The 24,866-nt window shown below is 44.5% G+C and overlaps 1 protein-coding gene across 4 annotated transcripts in view; it reads left to right on the top strand.

The window, feature by feature from the left end:
* CIZ1 (CDKN1A interacting zinc finger protein 1) overlaps positions 1-24,866 on the top strand; it is a 60,603-nt gene that overhangs the window by 29,276 nt on the left and 6,461 nt on the right. For 3 of the 4 annotated variants that reach the window (XM_040324799.1, XM_040324800.1, XM_040324801.1), the window contains exons 11-15: positions 1,386-1,473; positions 3,468-3,581; positions 5,222-5,377; positions 11,692-11,755; positions 12,122-12,243. In XM_040324799.1, coding sequence (XP_040180733.1) covers positions 1,386-1,473; positions 3,468-3,581; positions 5,222-5,377; positions 11,692-11,755; positions 12,122-12,243 — 544 coding nt within the window. The remainder of the gene's footprint in view (positions 1-1,385; positions 1,474-3,467; positions 3,582-5,221; positions 5,378-11,691; positions 11,756-12,121; positions 12,244-24,866) is intronic. The other variant, XM_040324802.1, reaches the window with a different exon arrangement.

A 24,866-nucleotide genomic window follows, 5' to 3' on the forward strand; every position in this document is an offset into this window, starting at 1 on the left:
CTTTGACAGACATCCATGTTGCATTGTGAACTTCAGTGGCAGTACACAATTAATCCAAATCACAGGAAGGTAGGTATTTGCATGTTCAGGATCAGCTCAGGTGTGTTCAGGCAGGAGTCCCAATATGCCTGTTATCCCACCAGAAAGCGGACACTGTATACAGCCAGTCATTCGCAGCAGAAGCTTTTCTTTCTCCAAGCTGCATGTATACAGTATCTCACATTTTTATACATTTTATTATCTTTTCATGTGACAACACTGAAGAAATTACACTTTGCTACAATGTAAAGTAGTGAGTGTACAGCTTGTATAATAGTGTAAATTTGCTGTCCCCTCAAAATAACTCAACACACAGCCATTAATGTCTAAACCGCTGGCTCAAAGGTGAGTACATCCCTAAGTGAAAATGTCCAAATTGGGCCCAATTGGCCATTTTACCTTCCCGGTGTGACTCATTTGTGTTACAAGGTCTCAGGTGTGAATGGGGAGAAGGTGTGTTAAATTTGGTGTCATCGCTCTCACTCTCTCATACTGGTCACTGGACATTCAACATGGCACCTCATGGCAAAGAAACTCTCTGAGGATCTGAAAAAAATAATTGTTGCTCCAAGATGGCGTGGGCTATAAGAGGATTGCCAAGACCCTGAAACTGATCTGTGGTCAGGACCATACAGCGGTTTAACAGGACTGGTTCCACTCGGAACAGGCCTCGCCATGGTCGACCAAAGAAGTTGAGTGCACATCATATCCAGAGGTTGTCCTTGGGAAATGGGCGTATGAGTGCTGCCAGCATTGCTGCGGAGGTTAAAGGGTTGGTTAAAGGGTGTTCAAGATGCAGCTTGGGTACACTGTATTTACATTTTAAGAAGCCGATATCTAAAGATTTGTGCTTTATATCTTCAGATCTCCTATAGGTTTTGTTAGAGATGACACTTTAAACATGCCCAAAATTTATTTTTGAGATCTCGGGAGCATGAGTTATTTCTGTGCTGGATCTCTAGGACCTAGCTTAGGAGATTTCGACCATACCCTCAGTGCAACTGTAGAAGGTTAATCTCAACTGTTCAACCAACTTCACATGACATTTACAGAAATCATTTTCTAAATCTACTCCAGAAATGAATTTGTTAGTAGGTACACTGTATAAGAATGATTTAAGCACACTCTTTGGTAAATGCTTCATAGAAATATGTTGAGAACGTTCTCCAGGAAATGAGATTAGGAGCTTGGCTTCTTGGCCTCACAGCTGTGCCAGGGATGGATTGGAGGTTTCCAGCAAAACCAAAAGGACTTGGTGGTGGAAGCAAAACCTGTTACAGACCACATAAAAATGAAAATTGGTAGATGTCATCTCCAGAATAATCTTTCATTTTATTTATTTGCAGTAGAAAGAAGCAGCTGAGATGGTGCAATGTCTGCCAAGTCCACTTTAGCTGTGACCTCATCAAACACCGTCGGACTCAGGAACACAAGGTTTGTAATACTTACTGTTGGGATGCACCAATACCAGTTTAAGTCTGAGAGAGTACCGATACCATGAAGGGCCTGGTAGGCATTGGGGAGTTGTTGTTCCTCCAACAACCGAACCCCCCCCCCCCTTTTTTTCTTTTCCAATTTGCACTGCGGATGCACCGCATATATGTGTGAACAACTATAAAAGAAACCAAGGTTATTTCACATGTCATGCGAGTTGAAAAAATGGGTATCCGCGAGTACTTGACAAAATATCGGTACTCCTGCTTGGTCTTAAACTGAAATCGGAGCATCCCTATGTCGTATTGTAACGGTTATTGAGCTGTTATGCAGCTATTTGTAATGCTCGCAGAAATTTTAAATGCCTGTTGATTTTTAAGAGTTCCAAACCAGGACTTTTTATTTTATTGTGTTACTTCCCTGAAACTAACTTGCTAATGTCTTGTTTGCTATAACCTCAGGAATACAGTTTTTAAAGCGAACTAAAAAAAAATTGAGTTTCCACAACTGATCTCCCTTCCCTTCTAGAATGTGTAAAGACCAAAGAAAAGCAAACTTCAGACCAAAAACTTTATTTTTTGTAATCTTTGTACGTTTTTCATACAGAAAAATTAAGTGATTCACTTCGCACATCAAAGAAAACAAGAACAATAAATGAATATCTCATACATTTTCAACCTTGACCTCTGCAACAATGCAGCACCAGTCACAATACAAAATTGAAGTGCAAACTTGAGTTCGCTAGGTACCATGACCATAGCGGCTGATTGGGGTACCCCAATAGCGCAGAAATTGTACCATAAGTATAAAGGGGTCCGTCAGTTGGAAAAGAGCCCAGACAACAAATGGGCCATCATCCAGCGAGGGGTACATCTGCAGTAAAGTATGAGACCAAAACTATAGGCCCCATAAATAACTAGAGTGCTGAGAAAGTAGGAACACAAAAGACATGACAACTTATTACATGTAAAAAACAGTAGGATGCGAATGTATACTATACCAGGACTATAATCACCCACACCAATCGATACGTCTGAAAAAATGAGTATTAAAGCGGAGTTCCAGGCTTTTTTTGTTAAGTCAGCAGCTACAAAAAGTTTTTAGCTGCTAATCTTTAATAAACAGACGCTTATCTGTTCCACGGTCCAGCGATGCAGCCGCACGGAGCCCCGCTCCTCTCCTCCTCCATTGACACTGTGGGCACACGGTCGTAACAGCTTGCGGCTTCACGGGTGGGCGCACACTGCGCATTCGGGAGCTGTGCTTTCCCAATGGACAGGCAATCTTCTGGGACCTGTCGCGTGTCCCTGAAAATTGCAGAGAGGGAGGGGCCGACTAAAGGGAGTGGAGGAGTCACCTAGGCTGAACCAGGAAGTTGGACAGGAAGTCCCCTTCAAAACTAAGCACCCATACCCTCCCAAAAACGAAAAAGGTGGGAGCACAGCCCACATTTGTGCTAGAAGGGGGGATTGGGGGGGGGTTGTCCTAGAAGGGGGAATTTGGAGAGAGAAGCGTTGCATCCTAAGATCACTAAGCTCTGCCTCAGACTACGCTTTTGGGGCTTGTTCACACCAGGTGAAGTGAGGCAACGTCTGCAAAATTGAATGTTTCTCCTGTAAAAACATGTTGCCTTTTGCAGTCGCACGTGGGTGCCATTATTTCTTACCAGCACCCCTCACACATCTGGCAAATGTGTGTACGTTCCCGGCCATTAAAAAAAATGCGACTTGGGCAAACGCTCAAAGCACGTCCTGGTGTGATGAGCTCTTAGATTGGTGTGCCCCAGGATTTTGCAGTTCTAAAGGGTGCCTTGGCAGAAAATATGTTGCAAACGACTGGTCTATAATGTGATCTTTTTTTTTTTTTTAAGAATATATGTGAAAAAGGAAACGCACATTAGCCCGGTAGAAGGGTTCATTTGTGCTGCTATTTGAAAGACTCTGGAATTGCCATACACAATGATATTGCTGACACTCACTCCCCTTCCTTTTCAGATGGCAAAACGCTCCCTAAGGCCATTCTGCACAGTGTGCAGCCGCCACTTCAAGACGCCACGCAAGTTTGTAGAGCACATGAAATCTCCAGAGCACAAACAGAAGTCACAGGAGGTAAAGAGGAGGATGATGTGTTAGGAAGCTGAAAAGCTCATTTGTGCTGCTGCATGCTTTTAATTGAGCAGGATTGCAGGTATACAGAGAGAGGAGCAGAGTGGAGGCATACAGCTTGAGCAGGGTGCCTTTTGGATTGGTTCAAAATATACATACATCATGCTGGTTGCCTTGTTTCTTATATATGCAGGCTCTGCAAATCACAACACACTAAAGTAATTTTTCCTTTTTTGTTGTATGTGTGTATGTATATATATATATATATATATATATATATATATATATATATATATATATATATATATTATCATATGCCATAATAGCCAGTCCTTTTTTGCATAAATTCCATTTGTATCTGTGACTGGACAGAAGAGTGATACATTTTGTACGAAGAGAGCGGGATGTGCTAGCCCAGGTAGAAAGTACAGCGTAAACCTGCCATTGTTTTGTAATTGTGAGTTTTGACATTATGTGGAAACGATATGCTCTGAGGTCAACGTCTTCTGTCTGCGGTACATACAGTATCTCACAAGTGAGTACACCTCTCAAATTTTTGGTAAATATTTAATTCAAATTTTTCGTGTCACAACACTGAAGAAATTACACTTTGCTACAATGTAAAGTAGTGAGTGTAGAGCTTGTATAACAGTGTAAATTTGCTGTCCCCTCAAAATAACTCGACACACAGCCATTAATGTCGAAACCACTGGCAAAAAAAGTGAAAATGTCCAAATTGGACCCAAAGTGACAATATTTTGTGTGGCCACCATTATTTTCAAGCATTTCTCCAATCCTAAACCGTATTGAGCATCTGTGGGGCATCCTCAAAGAGAAGGTGGAGTAGCGCAAGGTCTAACATCCATCAACTCTGCGATGTCATCATGGAGGAGGGGAAGAGGATTCCAGTGGCAACCTGTGAAGTTCTGACCAAGAGCGTTAAGGCCGTGCTAGAAAACAATGGTGGCCACACAAAATATTGTCACTTTGGTCCCAATTTGGACATTTTCAATTAGGGGTGTACTCACTTTTGTTTAGACATTAATGGCTGTGTGAGTAGTTTTGAGGGGACATCAAATTTACACAAGCTGTACACTCGCTACTTTGTAGCAAAGTGTAATTTCTTCAGTGTTGTCACACGAAAAGATATAATAAGATATTTACAAAAATGTGCGGGGTGTACTCACTTTTGTGAGATACTGTATACAAAACCAAAAGACATAGAGGGGACTTTGTGACTTCAGCATTTTGACAACTTTTATGGCCGCTACACACGATCCGAATATCGTATGAAAAATGACGTCCGAGGAAGAATCGTACGATAATCAGATCGTTGGTACAGAGCTTTCGAGAGCTGATCATGACAGTTCATCCGAAATTATTTTATCGGACATGCATGTAAATTTTTCTCGTACTATACCAGATTTTTTCTGTTGTACAAGAATTTTCGTGACTTTAATAACCGATTTAATTTCTACTTGCGACTATTAAACGAAAAAAGTCGCACGATCTGTCGTACGATATTCGGATCGTGTGTACGGGGCATTAGTCGTTAATGGCATACCATACTTGTTCCTTTGGGGTTTTCTTCTCGGCAAGAATTTTTCCACGTCACATCCATTGTGTTGTGTAATCTTTTCCAGGTGAAGCTTTCTGAAAAGGAGCCATGGAACATGGAAGAGTCAGAGGATTTGATCACGGTGGATGCAGTGGGATGCTTTGAGGACGAGGATGATGACGAGGAGGAGGAAGAGGGCATTAGTGCAGATGATACTGCGGAGGACCCAGAGAGCTTTATGGTAAAGAAAAATAATTTTCGCTGCAAGACGAACATTCATAAATTTACTGATCTAGAGCAGATTATTTAGAATGTTATTAGCCAAGTGTAGCCAAACCTGATATTTGCACCATTGAGGCCAGTTTATCATAGCGCACAGGCTGCATGTATTTCTCATTGGTTTCAAAAGCTACTATTCCGATACTGCAGCCATTTCTGGGCCTATTGCCTAGCAGGGTAGTCCCCATATGTTTTCCATTCATGCTAGTGGAGGATTCAACTGATATGTTCAGAAGCGACAGTAATGAGCATGCCATGTTGGCAAGCTACAACTCCAGCAAGCAGATCTTGCCAATTATTCTAGAAGAGGTTGGAATAGTAGAAATTGGCTGCATATGGTGTCCTTTTGCCAGTAACGAAAAACATGTTTGTGTAGAATTGTTCATTTATGGTAACAAATGGTGAAACATCATCTTCATCGGCTGTCTTAACATTTTGGTAAATTTCCACCTTTTTAATTCTTGTAAACACAGAGCTGTGTTGAGTGAGTGAGTAAAGCAGGGTTTGACAAATTTGCTTGGAATCTAGGAGCCAGCTAAAAAAGTTAGGAGCCAGAAAGCGCACCCCATCCCGACGAGCTTGCGCGCAGAATCGAACATATACACGAGCAGCGCCCGCATATGTAAACGGTGTTCAAACCACACATGTGAGGTATCGCCGCGTTTGGTAGAGCGAGAGCAATAATTCTAGCCCTAGACCTCCTCTGTAACTCAAAACATGCAACCTGTAGATTTTTTTTTTAAACGTCGCCTATGAAGATTTTAAAGGGTAAAAGATTGTCGGCATTCCACGAGCAGACGCAATTTTGAAGCGTGACATGTTGGGTATGAATTTACTCGGCGTAACATTATCTTTCACAATATAAAAAAAAATTGGGATAACTTTACTGTTGTCTTATTTTTTTAATAAAAAAAAAAGTGTATTTTTTTCCCAAAAAAGTGCGCTTGTAAGACCGCTGCACAAATACGGCGTGACAGAGTATTGCAACGATCGGCATTTTATTCTCTAGGGTGTTAGGATAAAAAATATATATAATGTTTGGGGGTTCTAATTTTAGAGGGAAGGAGATGGCAGTGAAAATAGTGAAAAATGACATTAGAATTGCTGTTTAACTTGTAATACCAACGGCCACCACCAGATGGCGCCAGCTCACAGATGGAAGAGCTGGGGACTTCACAAGGCCGCAAAGCCACGGCCTCAATTACCGGACATCACGGGCCCCCCGCGATCGAGCAGCGGGGGAGGTGGGGGCCTAGTCCGCCGCGATCCTGGGCAAAAGGCGCTCCGCGGACTAGGCCGAAGCCACGGCCTCACCTAAAACATCCTGCCTGCAGCGATCCTGGGGAAAAGGCCGAGAGCGGCAGATGCCGCTTGCGGCCTTTTCCCAGGATCGCGGCGAGCTGCGGGCAGAATGTTTTAGGCGAGGCCGCGGCTTCGGCCTAGTTCGCGGAGCGCCGGTCCTATGGAACAAAATATATATTTATTTTGACCACCTTCCAAGCCAAGTCGCCAGGACGCTATTTCTAGTCGTCATGGCGACCGGGATTTGTCGAGCCCTGGAAAAGTGTAGCAAGAGAGCCAAAATTCCTTTCCTGGAGAAAATGCTGCTTCAGGTACTTTATTGTTGGCCACATGTCTGAAGGCCTACGAGCTGGTTTTTGTGTTCGTCTGCTGAAGGGAAACATAAAAGTTTATATCAGCTCCATTTTTGTAGGGCTCATATGACCAAATGCCTAGGCTTTCAGATATGTTGTAATATGAATGAGAGCATGAACCAAAATGATGATCTTCTAAAGAAAGAAGTGTGTAAATCAAATTCAAACAAAATGTTTGCTGCTTCAATCTGGTGCTGTCCCTTGCAGTACCTCTTCTTCGCCACAAGATGCCTTAAGTCTTTCAGATGGATTGACGTCCATCGCTCATTTCAGCTGCGTACACACGATCGGAAATTCCGACAAAAGTTCGATGTGAGCTTTTGGTCGGAAATTCCGACCGTGTATAGGCCCCATCAGACATTTGCTGTCAAATTCCGACCACAAAAATTTGAGAGCTGGTTCTCAAATTTTCTGACAACAAAAGTTCTTGTCGGAAATCATCTGTATGCAATTCCAATGCACAAAAATCCTACGCATGCTCGGAATCATTGAACTTTTCTCAGCTCGTCGTAGTGTTGTACGTGACCGCGTTCTTGACGTTTCAGAATTTCCGACAAGATTTGTGTGACCGTGTGTATGCAACACAAGTTTGAGCCAACATTCCGTCAGAAAAATCCACAGTTTTGTTGTCGGAATTTCCTATCGTGTGTACCCGGCATAAGAGTATGTCATGGCTCAGAATCCTGCACTCGATCAGCCCTGCTCTCTGCATAATCCAGGACTGACACCATCAGAAGAGGACCCAGTAAGTCATGCGACTGGCCAGAAGAACTCTGAAAAGAGAAGTTAAAAAAAAAAAGGATAAAATAATGCTGGGGTGGGGGGCTTTCCTAAGGTAGGGAGGAAGGCTGCTGGGGGGAGCATGGAGTAGTGCTTTAAGCCATTCTGTTTGAACTTTTACTCCTTCATCCCAAGACTGGTAATGTGGCTTTGTGATTAACATTTGAGTATGAGCCCACTTTGAGAAAGGTATTTTTGTTTAAAAGGTTGCCTAGCCTGCTTGAGCATGGAATGATTCTGAGTAAACAAGCTCCTGCTTTGTATTTCAGGAGCCACTCCACACAATCTAGCAGCCAGTAGACCATGTTGGGGAACATTTCATTGACCACAGCAGAGAGCTAACCAAAAATGTAGACACGTTGTGAATGGTCATTGGCTACCATGGCACTTGGGATTTGGCCATTTCTGGAATACTTCAGCCCTTTTCATCATAAATAATAATAAATGTTTGGCTTTTGGTATTTCAGGAACACCAAAATCCATTTTGTTTCACTATAACTGAAAATTGGACCTGTCTTGACATCTCTGCAGAATAACTTTTTTTCTCAAACAAAGGTTTTTTATTGAGCATGTATAAAATTAATACAGTTTACAATCTCCAGAGCTTATTTGAAAATCACATGGGAGAGTACACGTAAAAACAAAACATTGTATTACAGTCAGATCCCCAACACCTTGTAAAATTTCCTGCAAACAATTCCTTCCCTACCCCTTCCGAGGCCTGTAAGGATGTCCCCAACCCAGCTGGCAGAGACCCTAAAATAACCTGTTGTAAACCAAGTCTATTGGGGCCAACCCTGGAACATCCAACCACTTGGCCCATAACTTTTCATATTTACTGCTCGACCCTCGTTTCTGATACACCACCTTCTCCAATCTAAGAGTGACCCCCATTTGTGTAACCCATTCCTGCACTGTTGGCGGTTCAGTATCCTTCCAGTGTCTTAGTATCATCAGGCGAGCCTGGAACAGAGCTCTGCCTATAGCCTGTCTAGGGATATCCTCTACCAGGAGACCCTCCGTGATCCCCAGAAGACATACCTTGGGTTCCAAAGGAACTTGAGCCTGAAAGGCCCTATTAATCGAATCCACCACCCCTGACCAGTATAAATGGAGCTTCGGGCATCGCCACAGAAGATGAATGAGATCTCCATGGTCTTTACAGCACCTAGTGCAGCAGGGGTCCACCCCCAGTCCCATCCGCGCCAGCCGGGCCGGCGTATAGTGTACCCCGTAAGAGGATGTAAAGTTGTGATAGTCTATGTGCCACGTTCAGGGAGCAGGCGGGAACCGCCTGCAAGGCCTCTTCCCACTGCTCATCCTCAAACCAGAATAACTTGGTTGTCCCCCAGAACTCCCTCTTAAAGTGGTTGTAATAAACTCTCACAATCCACTTTTAATTACAGGTAAGCCTATAACAAGGCTTACCTGTAGCTACCCTGGATATCTCCTAAACTTGCACGGTTTAAGGCGATATCCCCTGTATTAGCAAGTGCCAACATCATTGGCCCATGCACATGCGCCGGAGTGATGTCATCGCGGCTTCGGTCAATCACAGCGCCAGAGCCCGCGATACCCAGAAGTAACTCTGTGAGCGATGTTGCCAGCCGGAGTTGTGTACTGGGACCGCTGCGGGGGCTTTGATCTAAGATGAGTATTTCATAATAAGCTAGTATGCTATGCATACTAGCTCATTATGCCTTTGTCTTGCAGGGTTTTTTTTTTTTTTTTTTGGAGGGGGGGGGATTGGTTTACAACCACTTTAAGCAGATTGTGCACTATACAATGTAATTGTACAATCTACCACAGCTATGTATTATGAAGACAAACCTTTAACAATCTATTCAATTTGTACTTTAAAGCGTAACTCCACATTTGTTGAGGGGGAAAAAATATTCTCTGAGTGATCTATGCACATTGCAAGGACTTTGACAAACTTTGTTGCAGATTCCTACCTTTTATTTATTCTGAAGGAATCCCTGTGTGTTTGTCTGTATCCATGTATCTAATGGAAGTGGTTTCATAATTGTCAATCAGCTGCAGCACCTGCAGGGCTCTAATGAGAAAAGCTGCTGGGTCTGCATCCCTTTAGGCCAGGGTCACACTGGTACGACATGACATACTTTAATCAGACTTTGCCCAGCGAGTTGATGTCCGACTTCAATGAACGGGATCCGACTTTGATTCGGACAATACCAGACTATTTGGTCTGGTATGGATTTTAAGGGGAACCCCCACGCCAAAAGAAAAAGGAAACCGCTTGGGGCCCCCAAAATTCATACCAGACCCTTATCCGAGCACGCAGGTCGGGAAAGGGGGGGCCTCTGCATCTTGTTCTCATGCTGATGGAGACTAGGGCCTCTTCCTGACAACCCTGGGTTGTGGTTGAGTTAGGCAATCCTTTAACCACGTCCATACCGGGGCTATTCTGGCACCCCTCTCCTACATGTAAAAATCATAATTTTGTTGCTAGAAAATTACTCCGAACTCCCAAACATTATATACCGGTATGTTTTTTTTGTTTTTTTTTGTTTTTTTTAGCAGACACCCTAGGGAATAAAATGGCGGTCATTGCTTTTTATCTCGCACGGAATTTGCGCAATCATTTTTCAAACGCCTTTTTTTGGGAAAACCGTTTCATTGATTAAAAAATAACAAAACTGTAAAATTGTCACAATTTGGGGGACTAGCAGCAGGAACACAAGGAATTTCACATAAAGGAAGCAATAAAAAGAACAGGATACTTTTCTCATACAAGTACATGGTAGAGCAAACGTCTATCAGGAATATGAAGTGTTGGGTAACCAACGTTTTTATTTCAGCTCTGCTTATTTGTATTTGATTTGTATCTGAAGCAGTAAACTGTGATATAAATGTATACCTGCAGAAGTACTACAGGAGCATTGCAATGATGTGAAGGTAAGGGCCATTACAACCTGCTCATAGATTAATCAAAATTCCACTGGTTCAGCAGGGACCAGATGAATTTTCATCCATTTATGGCCTTTCCCACAATCTAAAAATCACCTTTTATCAAATGGAGATGCTGGAAAATGTTCTTAATCAGCTGCAGCGCTGATCGGTGTATTCCGACAGCAGACGAGTCCCCATTGCCAGAAAATAATGGCACAGCAGGGAGGATTCCTCCATCCACCTCGCATGCATGTGGATGTAGGCATTATTATTTTTATTTTTTTCCGGCTGTCTGTCAAATAAATGTATGCCCAGTCAACAGTTTATTAGCAGCAATCAAAAGGCTAAAAATAAATACTTCTGACTGGATAGCCTTTTGTTTGGTGCTTATCGTGTTATGCCAAGAGCGCTTGTAGACCTTCTCTTTGGTTCGTTGCTCGGATGTTCTATTTAGAAGTGCACCACGACCCATACCTGCATAGGACATAACGCATTTCCTGGGACAACCTCTGATGTGACAGCAATTATTCTGCAGCCTCCCTCAGTTTAACCATGGTTGCCAGTGCTACACACTTTGTATCTGTCATAAGAAATTGCATTCTATGGCCTCTTTTTGACCGTATTAAGTGATTTTGAATTGGGTGGACATTTTTGATCTGATAATTTAGCAGGGCCCTGCTTATGGTGCATTTTTTTTTTTTTTTTTATCCCTTTTTTTTGTTTTTTAATCCCATTTTTTTTATTTATTTATTTCCTAAATGGGATTTGTCATACAAGCTGTTTTTTTTCTTCTGTACTGTATAGAAGTGAAAGCCTAAGAGATGTTAACTCTTCTCTACTGTATCCAAAACCAAAAATTTGGCCTGTAGTTGAGCTTTTTCAGAAAAGGTAACATATTTTATTGTAATAATGTACTGTTTTTGTGCAGGTACAGGGAGAGGACAGGGGTGCTGACCGTGAAGAAGAGGAATACAAACCAGACACTGTCTATGGTAAGTCCCAGGATTGCTCACCCCGCGTCGTTGGTCTTTTGGGTGCCGCCGTGGCATGATTGAAGGTCCACACCAAGTGCCGTAGTCAGGAGAGGCTAAACGCCATCAGCATTGCTTTCTTCCTTCTGCTTTTCAGTTGCATTAAGTTTGTCCATGATTGTCTGTTTCCCTCTGGATCTTTTCTCTGATCACTACACCTGTAGGAAAGTCTGCTCTTAGTCCTATGTATTTTGTGTTGTCCGTGAAACATCCATCCATTTCCCTCATCTTCTCCTATCTGGTTCCTGTAACATACTTTCTTCTCTGTTCTTTATTTTATGTTTCCCTTTTGATATCCATTCTGTGATTTGCCCTCCCGTTTCACAGGCCTGGATTATATGGTCCCCGTCGAGGGTTCTCTCTGCAGGCTGTGTCACAAATTCTATCCTAGTGACTCTGCTGCTCGGCTCACACACTGCAAGTCCTTGGTGCATTTTCAGAACATCCAGGTTAGACCCTTCTCCTATTGCATGGCCTGGCTTCTGTTTTGTTTGACGCTCACTCTCTGCGTTTTTCATTGTCACATAATCACCCTACCTGGTTTCTTTAGCTATGACTCTAGATCACTGTGTTTCATCCATCCATCCTTACTTATTTCCTGGTCATCTGTCTTCTAGCTTATCTCCCCAACATCCTGCAGCATCTGCTCCCTCAATTTAATAGCTTTTTATGCAAAATGTGAAGCCAGATGTTACCAAGAATAAGTCTTCCTTACATCTCTTGATCCTGGCAAGTAGATACAAATACAGCACAAATCTGACCATCATTAAAAACATAGAGCAGTTAGTTGTATTTGGCACTGCCAATGCTTTTACAGCTTAAAGGAGAATGTAAGAAAAAAAAATTAAGCCTTAAAGTACATATCACAGGCTATTGACCAGATGGTCCTGGATAATATAACTTGACTTGCATCACAATAGTAGTTTTATCTGGATTGGCCACCTGGCCAGTCCATAATGAAAGTTACTGGAATAAATTATTATGGGTCGCCATACATGATGGCGGTACATAGAATTCAGTGAGAACATCAGGAATGATTTATTAATAGGAAAAAGATGTGTAAATATATATTAGAGCTGTGACTTTTCTATGGCAGGTGAGCAAATTAAGTTGGAGATCAGATAAATATAGGTAAACCAATCAGCTTATCATCCCCCTATTTTAAATGAGCTGTAGTGTAATCATACATTGATCAGAGAGGAAATTGCACAGTAACGACTTTGCTTATTTAGTCTACCAGCATTCAGGCCCGAAAAGGCCGGGTTTACACCTATGCGAATTGGTTGCGGCTTAAACCGCATCCAATTAGCATAACATTATAAAATACATTGATTCCAATGAGGCTGGTTCACATATGTGCGATGCATTCGCACTGCGCATTGCCGAAAAAACTTGTGCGTTTTCTAGGCATTGCGGTGCGGCTCAGGTGCAAATTCAGGCCCATTATCTTCTATGGGCACGCATCTGATTCACAGATGTGTTCATTTCTCTTCAGGATTTCTCTCATTCATCTCAATACACCCCTCCCCTATCCCAGGTCTCCAAATTTGCAGCTAAAACGGAGATGATCTGCTGAACAGTTTTCTTATCTCTCTGCAGAGATAAGAGAGCTGAAATTTGCACCCGCACAAGTGTGAATCCAGCCTCAAAGATTGAGAGAATTAATTGGCCTTTCCTTCAGAGATTTCAGCAAAGGGAGTAGTGCCGTGGTTTCTGCTTTGCTGCACGATTCATTCACCTATCGCACTGGGATATTACAGCGGCAGGGCAAAGAGGAATCGGCACAGGGGACACATCCTACTGATTAAGTTGTGCTGATTTTTCTGTTTTTAATTTTAGCTATGCTAAAGCTAAGATTTAAATAGGAAAGCTAAAAATACAACATTATCTGAAAGGAGATAAAAGGTCAGGGGTATAAATATTTTCAAAGGCGCCATGCCTTTGAATACATTCATACCCCTTGAAATTTTCCAAAGTTTGCCATGTTACAACCAAAAAACTTAAATATATTTTAAGTGCTATAGAAGTTATATACATATTTTATGTAATAGACCAACAAGCAGTGGCACATAATTGTGAAGTGGAAGGAAAATGATCAACGGTTTTCACTTTTTTTTTTTTACACAAAAATATTTGAAAGGTTTGGCGTGCATTTGTATTCAGCCCCTTTTACTCTGATACCTCTAACCAAAATCTAGTGTAATCAATTGCCTTCAGAAGTCACCTAATTATTTAAATGGTCAACCTGTGTGTAATTTAATCTCAGTATAAATTCAGCTATTCTGTGAAGCCCTCAGAGGTTTGTTAGAGAACCTTTGTGAACAAACCGCATCATGAAGACCAAGGAACACGCCAGACCGGTCAGGGATAAAGTTGTGGAGAAGTGGGGTTAGGTTACAAAAAATATCCCAAGCTTTGAACATCTCATGGAGCACTGTTCAATCCATCATCTGAAAATGAAGAGTATGGCACAACTGCAAACCTACCAAGACTTGGCCGTCTACCTAAACTGACAGGCCGGGCAAGGAGAGCATTAATCGGCGAAGCAGCCAAGAGGCCCATGGTAATGTTGGAGGATCTGCAGAGATCCACAGCTCAGGTGGGAGAATCTGTCCACAGGACAACCATTAGTTGTGCACTCCACCAATCTGGCCTTTATGGAAGAGTGGTAAGAAGAAAGCCATGAGAAGTCCCTTTTGCAGTTTGCGAGATGACACCGCAAACATGTGGAAGAAGGTGCTCTGGTCAGATAAGACCAAACACTGTGGTGGATAACTAACACTGCACATCACCTTGAACACACTGGGCCAGATCCACAGCCAACCGCCGTAACTTAAATATTCCCATTTAAGTTACACTGCTGGAAAATTTCTACCTAAGTGCCCGATCCACAAAGCACTTCCCTAGAAATTTTCGGCTGTGTAACTTAAATCCGGCCGGCGCAAGGCGTTCCTATTCAAATGGGGCGAGTCCCATTTAAATTAGGTGCGCTCCCGCGCCAGACGTACTGCGCATGCTCACGACGTCATTTTCCCGACGTGCTTTGCGCGGTTTTACGTTGCGCCGGGTTTTGAGAATCGCGCCGGGTGTAAAAAAAAAATACGAGTTGCGGCGGGAAAAAAAAAATTTGAAAAAAAAAGACGGCGACGCGGGATAGACGGGTCTACTTTTACAAGGCCTAAACAGTTTAGGCCTTGTAAAAGCAGCCCTAATTTTGCGTTTGCAAACTAATACTTACGGAGAAAAAACAAAGCGTAAAAGCTTTGTGGATCTCCGTAAGTGCTAATTTGCATACCCGAAGCGGCATTTCGACGAGAAATGCCCCCAGCGGCGGCCGAGGTACTGCATCCTAAGATCCGACAGTGTAAGTCCCTTACACATGTCGGATCTTCTGCCTATCTATTGGAAACTGATTCTGTGGATCAGTTCCAAAGATAGAAACAGGGATACGACGGCGTATCAGTAGATACGCCGTCGTATGCCTTTTGTGGATCTGGCCCACTATTCCCACCATGAAACATGGTGGGAATGTTCATCATGTTATGGGGATGCTTTTCTTCAGCAGGGGCAGGAAAGCTGGTCAGAGAAGAAAGCCTGTTAGAGTCTGCAAAAGACTTGAGACTGGAGAGGAGGTTCGCCTTCCAGCAGGACAACAACCCTAAACATACAACCAGAGCTACAATGGAATGGTTTAGATCAGGGGTAGGCAAGCATGGCCCTCCAGCTGTTGCAGAAATGCAAGTCGGAACTGCCAGCCTAGCAATGCCTCATGGGAAATGTAGTTCCACAACAGCTGGACAACTAGTTGCCTACAGTGTTAATTTTGTCGACTAAAAAGACTAAAACATTTTAGTCGACTAAATAAATACTATTTCAGTCGACTAAAGCAATTGAGATGACTAAAATGGGACTTTATGCCAATTTAGTCAAAAGACTGAGACTAAAACTAAATTAAATTTTGACTTCAAAATGAACACTGGTCTGTAGTGCATATTCATAACTCGATGCCATAAATAACATATTGGATGTTTCACTCCAGCAGTATATAGTGAAATTGTAAATTGTAGAGAAATGTTATCTAATGCATTACAATTTAATTACACCCATTCGATTTTAATCGACTAAAATATACTGGACATTTTAGTCGACTAAATACGACTAAACAATTGCAGAAGACTAAAATGGGACTAAAACTAAACTGACATTTTAGTCCCAAGACTAAAACGAAGTAAAAATTTGCTGCCAAAATTTACACTGGTTGCCTACCCCTTTTTTAGATCCCAGCATATTCATGTGTTAATAACCAAGTCAAAGTCCAGACTTAAATCCTATTGAGAATCTGTTGCAAGACTTAAAAATTGCTGGTCAGACGCTCTCCATCCAATCTGACAGAGCTTGAGCTACTTTGCAAAGAAGAATTGGCAAGAATGTCCCTCTCTCTAGATGTGCAAAGCTGGTAGAGACATCTCCAAAAAGACTTGCAGCTTTAATTGCAGTGAAAAGTGAATACAAATGCACACCACAATTTAGTTTTTGTAAAAAAAAAATTGAAAATAATTTATAATTTTCCTTCCACTTTGCCATTATGTGCCACTCTGTTAGTCTGTCACATAAAATCCCAGTAACATACATACATTAAAGGCTAGATAAATCAAGGAAAAATACAGATCTTTGAGTATACAGTGCATCTGGAAAGTAGTCACAGCGCTTCACTTTTTCCACATTTTGTTATGTTACAGCCTTATTCCAAAATTGATTAAATTCATTATTTTCCTCAAAATTCTTCAAACAATACCCCATAATGACAACGTGAGAAGATTTTGTTGGAAATCTTTGCAAATTTTATAAAAATGGAAAACAAGAAAAAAAATCATCCATAAATTGAAGAAGTTTGGAATCACCAGGACTCTTCCTAGAGCGGGATGCCCGGCCAAACTGACCGATCAGGGTAGAAGGGCCTTGGTCAGGGGGGTGACCAAGAACCCAATGGTCACTCTGACAAAACTCCAGCATTTCTCTGTGGAGAGAGGAGAACCTTCTAGAAGAACAACCATCTCTGCATCACTCCGCCAATAAAACCTGTATGGTAGAGTGGCCAGACAGAAGCCACTCTTCAGTAAAAGGCACATGACAGCCCCCCTAGAGTTTTCCAAAAGGTGCCTGAAGGACTCTGACCATGAGAAACGAAATTCTCTGGTCTGATGAAACAAAGATTGATTTCTTTGGCCTGAATGGCAAGCATCATGTCTGGATGAAACAAGGCACTGCTCATCATCCTTACAGTGAAGCATGGTGGTGGCACATCACACTGTGGGGATGTTTTTTTTAGCGGAAGGAACTGGAATAGTCAGAATTGAGGGAAAGATGAATGCAGCAATGTACAGAGACGTCCCTGATGAAAACTTGCTCCACAGCACTCTGGACCCCAGACTGGGGCAAAGGTTCATCTTCCAACATGACAATGACCCTAAGCAAACAGCCAAGATGACAAAGGAGTGGCTACGGGACAACTCTGTGAATGTCCTTGAGTGGCCCAGCCAGAGCCCAGACTTGAACCTGATTGAATCTCTCTGGAGAGATCTGAAAATGGCTGTGCACCGACGCTCCCCATCCAACCTGATGGAGCTTGAGAGGTCCTGCAAAGAAGAATGGGAGAAACTGGCTAAAAACGGGTGTGCCAATCTTGTATCATACTCAAGACTTGGTGCCAAAGGTGCTTTAACAAAGTATTGAGCAAAAGGCTCTGAATACATGTGTGGGTGTTTGTTTCTTTTTTTTTTTTTTTTTTTCACTATAAATTTGCAAAGATTTCAAACAAACTTTCATGTTGTCATTATGGGGTATTGTTCGTAGATATCTGAGGAAAATAATGAATGTAATCCATTTTGGAATAAGGCTGTAACATAACAAAATATGGAAAAGGTGAAGAGCTGGTAATACTTTCTGGATGCACTGTACATTCAAAAACACAGCACTGCTGAACATACATTTTATATATTAAAAAAAGGGGGGGGGCAAGCGACCTTCTTCCCAATAATACCATGCATCAAAGGGCAGCAAAAACAGGTGCTTGATTCACATTTTGACCATCCAATTACAAGGTGACACATTTGCGCTTTTCTTCATTGTTTTAACTCAACATGCCAAATTTGACAGGCTCTACCGCCTGTGAAACTATCCCATGAAAGTGACCACACTGCAGTGCAAAATCCCTGTTTGCCAGTAAAAAAAAGGCATAAGGAGGAGGCAGTATTGCCTCCTGGCCGCCTGCAGACCTCCTCTCACTGTTCTCGGAAAAGTGACTAATCACAGGGGCATGATGAATACTGCTGCAGGTGTGAAAGGAGACAAAATTATAACAAATGATCCGATTTGTTAAAATGATTACCAACTGGTGTGTTTATAGCAACAATATAACTTTAATAGAATGTATATTTTTTATCATAATAAAAGGGTGTTCCTTTAGCTCCAGTCAAATGTCTGAGCCCAGCCTTAAGAGGAGCCTCCTGGGAGAGTATGTCATCAGTTTGCTGCAGGCAAAGGGATGCAATTCCTCTTTCTCTCCATAAAAAGACAAGAACATAAAATATTTTGAATTGGAATCTGTATTTACATGATTGGGTGTCTGTGGATAAATAATTTAATAAAGATGGCAGCAGCATGCCTAGATTTAGTGTGATCTGTTTAAGAAGAAGTACATACTGTAAGCGTTAGGCTTATACCTTACTTGACATTCATTTTATGTGAAAAAGTTGTATTTCCACTTCCTGTAGTTTGAGAGAGCCAGAAATACTTACTGTTGGGATATACTGCTGCCTACAAGAGGATTTGGACACTGGCAGAAAAAATGTCAACACAGTTAACCCCCTTCTACTCTCAACATTCCTCACCTTTATGAAAAAGCAGCACCAAGAGCATGACCGTAGATACGGTTGGTTGAGGCTTTGTCCCTTGTTTTTTAAAGGCCAAGTTCACCCTTGGAACATGTTACACCTGTTTTTTAGTGTGTAACATGTTTCAGTTCAGAAGAGGCCTGAACCTTCACCAGAATGCTGGAATGCCTGAGAAGCACTTTCATAGCTAGATAGTGATACAAGAGTTGACCTAATGATCCTTGAGACCATAAGCTTGAATGAGGGTCTGTCTAAGCCAGGGGTCCTCAAACTTTTTAAACAGGGGGCCGGTTCACTGTCCCTCAAACCGTTAGAGGGCCGGACTATAAAAAAAAACTATGAACAATTTTCTATGCACACTGCACATGTTATTTTGAGCCCACCCTCACCGTCATTTCAAGCCATCATTGCAAGCCCACCCTCACTGTCATTTCAGACCATCATTGCAAGCCCCCCCTCACCACCATTTCAAATTCAAGCCATTATTTCAAGCCCCCCCCCCCCCTCACCATTGCAAGCCCCTCACGATCATTGCAACTCTCCCCCTTCATCATAAGCCCCTCATTGCAAGCCCCCCTCACAATCATTAATTGCAAGCCGATCATGATCATTGCAAGCCCCACCTCACCATCATCATCATCATCCCCTCATTGCAACCCCCCCTCACCTTTGCAAGCCCCCTTCACCATCAGCATCCCCTAATTAAAACCCCCTCTCACCATTGCAAGTCCCTCACCTTCATCATTTCATCATCATCAGCCCCCCCACCATCTTCATCATCACATCATCATTACATCATCATCAGCCCCCCCCCCCCCCCCACCATCATCATCATTTCATCAGCCCCCCCCCCCCCCTCACCATCACAAGCCCCCCCTCACCAACGTAAGCCCCTCACAGCCTTTCTCCTTACTGTGCCATACTGCTGTCACGGTCCCACTGTGTCACAAAGCTCAGTGTTGGTAACAGTTTGGGCGCGCTGTGATAAATGTCCCGCCCTCCTCCTCCTAGACCAGCTCGTGTGATAGACAGAACACTGCCTCTATCACACAAGCTAGTCTAGGAGGAGGAGGGCGGGACATTTATCACAGCGCACCCGAACTGTTAACACTGTGATCTCCGTGACACAGCGGGATCGCTGTGTTACAACCTTCCGTGTAACCGGCGTTGCCTGTCAGGGTCAGGTGGGCCTGTTAAAAGTCCTCTGTGGGCCGCATGTGGCCCGCGGGCCGTAGTTTGAGGACCCCTGGTCTAAGCAATTAAGAGTAATGACAAAAAGTGAACCTTTCTAATGAAAGCCAGCCATGCACAGAGCAAATTTCTTTCTTGCAACTACGGGCTGCAGGAAAGAATTTAGCTCAACTCCCCCATCGACACAGATTGTGTAGATGTGGGAATTCCTCCTGATGGGCCATTGTCTTCTGTGGGTGGGGGACGCCGTCACTGTCGGGAGAAGCTAGGGGCTGTAGTAGCTGCTAGCGATGATCGCAGGTGAAACCAGGCATGCTAATTGTACTCAAGTTGATCGATCAACTTGGTACATTCAGCCTGCCCATACACGATTTGAATCGTGTAAAAAACAAAAACGGTTCTTTACAGGGTAAAGCTGCCAGCTCGCACAATCTCCATGCAAAGGTGAGGCAAATGGTAATGTCTCCTCTGCTCATTGAAGGACACGAACATACTTTATGATGGATGAATTTGATATCGTCACCTATATGAGCAGGATGCTGGGTGCAATTAAACTAAAGGAACACCCAGGCAAAGGTGGAAACACCCCTGAAGAAAAGTCTTGCTTAAAGAATGAGAGGCTAGAAATCTGAAACAAGATCTCAATTTCTGAAATCTGTCCTTTGAGGATATTGAATGCCAAATGTTGGCCCCTTTTGCAGGAAAGCCAGGATTCATCCCAAAGGATTTCTTGGGTTGAAATTCTTTACCGTCACACATGAAAGGTATACTTTGCTTGGTGCAAGGCAGACCTTGTTAAAAGTAGACTTCCTAGCATTTAGCATTGTGCCCTCAGGACTTGGGCTCCAACAGCCATGCCGTTAAAGGCAGTGACCTTGAAACAGGATAGTAAACCAAACCCTGGGACAGAAGAACCAGATGATCTGAAAGAGCCTATAGAGCGTCTGCTAGAAGTCTGGTCAAATCAGGGTGCCACATCTTGTAGCGGCACAGGGACCTGCACCTTTGGTGAACACTTGGGTTACTAACTGGAAGTGCTGAGAACCCACAGCGAAGGAACTGCTGGTGTTTTGAGGAAATGGGGACATGCAAATATGCACCCTTGATGTCCACAGAGGCCAAACAGTCTGGGAGTAATGGTAGTGGCCTGTGACTCCATGGGTGTAACATTATTTGTTTAAGGTACTCTGCATCAGACCGAGTTGGGGTGACTGAAGGCTCAGGGGCCACTAATGCTGCAGGACAATCTAAGGATTCTGCAGGATTCTTGAAGTATGTTTATTACCTCTGCAATCAGTCGGCATCTGCTGAAGTGGGGGCACCCAGTACAGTTGAACTGTTGCAAGGCAGGGCCAATGTAGCTAAGCGTATTAGGCAAGGCCTTGAATACGAACAAACTAACTACTGGTAGCAGATGGGTGTAGGCAGGCAACAGAGGATGAATTCACATGTCCAGGAGCAGCAGGATGATGCTTCAACGTTGGAATTCACAGGGAAGAAAGTTTTTAGTGTGTATGTGTTTGTGACACTTCACCTAGCTGATGTTGACGCGCTGTCCCTCAACGTTGGTGCCTTTTGACGCCTTTTGATGAAAAGCGGGAATTTCAAATGACACCAAAAGGTCCAAATAGGGTAGCTCCAAGCACTAGGCTCATGCAGCCCACTCATAAAGTGCGTTACACCTGGGTTAACGCTAGTTCTGTGCTATGGCTTTGGATCCTGAAAGTGCTCTATGGCTAGCGGTGTGCACGGGGGAAAAGGGGGGTAAAAACGCCCTATCCCCCCACCATCTTCTGGGGATATTTCTGACTTGGATTCGGGCCCTGCTATGGCTCCCGGTCCAGGTTCTGATGTGTCAGAAGATGTGGACCACAAACCTTCGGACAGTGAGGATGACTCCGTGTACGGGTCAGCACACGATAGGGCAGTGGTTGGAGCACTTATCACGCGGTGCGAAATGCTCTTAAATTGGAGGATAAGTCAGGCGCATCTACAGAGGTGTTGGTCACTTTTGCATTCCGCAAGCCTGCCCGCACTGAAAAGGTGTTTCCTTGTGTGCCTTACTTAGATGAGCTTTTGTACAAGGAATGGGAATGCCCTGCAGAGGACCTTTTCGGTCCCTAAGTGTATAGCGGTGCGTTATCCTTTTGAGAAAGGTTTCCTGAAAAAATTGACCTCTTCCCCGATTGTGGACCCTCCGGTGTCCAGATTGAACAAGGTAACCATGCTTCCGGTGGAAGGAGCACCTGCATTCAAGGACCCGGCGGACAGGAGAGCTGAGGCAGTGGCCCCCTCCCTGTTCACGGGAGTGTGGTCAGCAGTGCGTCCGGCTGTCGCTGGAGCCTTGGTGTTTCAGACGCTTACGGAGTGGGCTAAGATGCTGAACCACGAGTTAAAAGAACACCAGGCTTCCCTGACCTGTGGAATTGGCTGACCAAATGGTACAGGGCCTTAAGTTTGTGTGAGTCAGCTTTGGATACTATTCCGTTGCTGTCCAGGGCCTCGGTCTCTGCAGTGGTACTGCATCGCCTTATTTGGCTAAAATGTTGGTCCGCGGACCAGGCTTCCAAGAAAGCCTTGCTTGATTTACCCTTTAAGGGGGAGAGGCTTTTCGGAGCCTCCCTGGATGACATCATAAAGGATGCCACGGGCGGTAAGAGTACTCTGCCCCCGCAATCTAGGAAGGGTAAGGAGCCACGCCGTAGGCATGGCCCCTCCCCCGCTCATAAGCAACTTTTTTTCGTCTGCCAGGAGCTGCGGGTAAGAGCTCCCAGACCGATTAAAGCTCCTGCTGAGGGACAAAAGCGTCCCTGGTTTCGCAAGGCCAACAAACCTGCGCAAAAGCCTGCGACCGCATGGAGGTTTTCCCCCGCCCGACACAAGGGGGGGGGGTCGCCTTCGCACATTCGCGGCTCGGTGGTCTTCCCTACTTTCCGACCGGTGGGTTTGCAAAGTAGTTTCCTCAGGGTACAAGATAGAGTTCCTCTCTTACCCTCCAAACAGATTTTTTTTTTCCCCTCAAACCTTCAGCTCCCTTCAACTCGTCGGGTGGCCCTGTTTGGGGTTGTGCAGGATCTGCTGGCACGGGGAGTGATAGTGCCCGTGCCCCCGTTGGAACGTTTTCCAGGGTTTTATTCAAACCTGTTTGTGGTCCCAAAGAAGGAAGGGGTCCACCCAATCCTGGACCTCAAGACCCTGAACTGCTTTGTAAAAGTTCAGGATGAAATCGGTGCGCTCAGTAGTAGCGCTCCATCTGGGGGATTTTCTGGCGTCCTTGACATCAAGGACGCATATTTGCATGTTCCCATATTTGTCAGACATCAGAGGTTTGTGCGTTTTGCGGTCGGGGACGACCACTACCAATTTGTGCCTCCTTCCTTTTGGCCTGGCCTCAGCGCCAAGGGTGTTCACCAAGGTGCTCGTTTCGGTTCTGGCATTGCTGAGACAGCGACGTATCGCTATTGTGGGTTACCTGGACAACCTTCTTCTGATGGCTGCTTCAAGCTCAGAATTTGAGGTGGATGTGGCGATTGTCATCCAGACCCTTCGAGATTTTGGTTGGGTCCTGAACCTCCAGAAGTCGGTGCTGGTGCCGACTCGGCGACTAGAGTACCTGGGCCTGGTCCTGGATTCCCTAGAAGCGGTTGCCTAGAAGGGTTTTTCTCCCCTCGGGCAAATTACAAATTCTTCAGGCGGCGGTGAGGCTGCTGACCTCCCACAGGCGGTCGTCGCTGCGCTTTTGCATGCTAGTCCTGGGCCTCATTCGAGGCAGTGCTGTATGCTCAATTCCACATTTGGGCCTTGCAGAAGGAAATACTAACCAAATGGGACAAGTATCTGTTGTCCCTGGGTTGTCCGATCCAGGTGGACCGGGCGGTCAAGGCTTCCCTGGTCTGGTGACTGAGATTTCAAGCCCGAAAGTATTTTCTTCCCCTTCAATGGACGGTAATTACGACGGACGCCAGTCTGACCGGTTGGGGGGGGAGTTTGGGTGTCCAGTTGGCTCAGGGTTGCTGGATGCTGGAAGAATCCCGCCTACCGATCAACGTGTTGGAGCTTCGGGCGATCAAGTATTGCCTCTCCTCGTGGTCTGAGTCTTCAGGGGCGTCCGGTCAGGATCCAGTCGGACAACTGGATCCTGTCAGTGGCATATGTCAACCATCAAGGGGGAACGAGGAGCTCGGCGGCAGCCTCAGAGGTTGCCTACATTCTGAGGTGGGCAGAGCGGAGCGTGCCAGCTCTATCGGCCGTATACATATCGGGCGTAAAAAACTGGCAGGCGGACTACCTCAGCCGTTACACCCGGTTGTGTGTCAACTCATTTGCAACAGGTGGGGCATGCCAGATGTGGACCTTCTGGCTTTGTGACTCAATCGAAAGGTGTTGAGGTTTGGCCAGGTCGAGAGACCCTTTGGCGGACGCGTTGGTGACTCCGTGGGGTCAGTATCGACTGATTTACGCCTTTCCCCACTGAAGCTTTTTCCTTGTCTGCTTCGCAAGGATGCAGACCGAGGGAATCCCGATGAGTCGAATTGCTCCAGATTGGCCTCGCCATCCCTGGTACGTTGACCTAGTGCGTCTGGTGGCGGATGTTCCGTGGCGACTACCGCTGCGAGAGGACCTTCTGTCGCAAGGTCCCATACTTCATCCTGCTTTACAGTTGCTGGCTTTAACGGCATGGCTAATGAAAGCCAGGGACCGTGGCCTGTCTGATGCGGTTATTGCTACCATGCTGAGAGCAGGAAAGTCTTTCTCTCGGAAGATCTATCATCGTACTTGGAAGGCCTATATCTCTGTGTGAGGAGCTGAAGTGGCGTCCACATGTGTACTCGGTCTCCAGGATTCTGCTGTTTCTACAGTGAGGTGTGGACCAGAAGCTTGCCTTAAGTACTAGTAAGGGGCAGATTTCTGCCTCGCCGTCTTTTTTCAATGGCCCTTGGCGGCGCACTCTCTGGTTTGAAAACATTAGGGAGATTCCTCTATTGACC

This window comes from Rana temporaria, chromosome 9 (genome assembly GCF_905171775.1).
Source record: "Rana temporaria chromosome 9, aRanTem1.1, whole genome shotgun sequence".
In the NCBI taxonomy this organism is placed as follows: domain Eukaryota; kingdom Metazoa; phylum Chordata; class Amphibia; order Anura; family Ranidae; genus Rana; species Rana temporaria.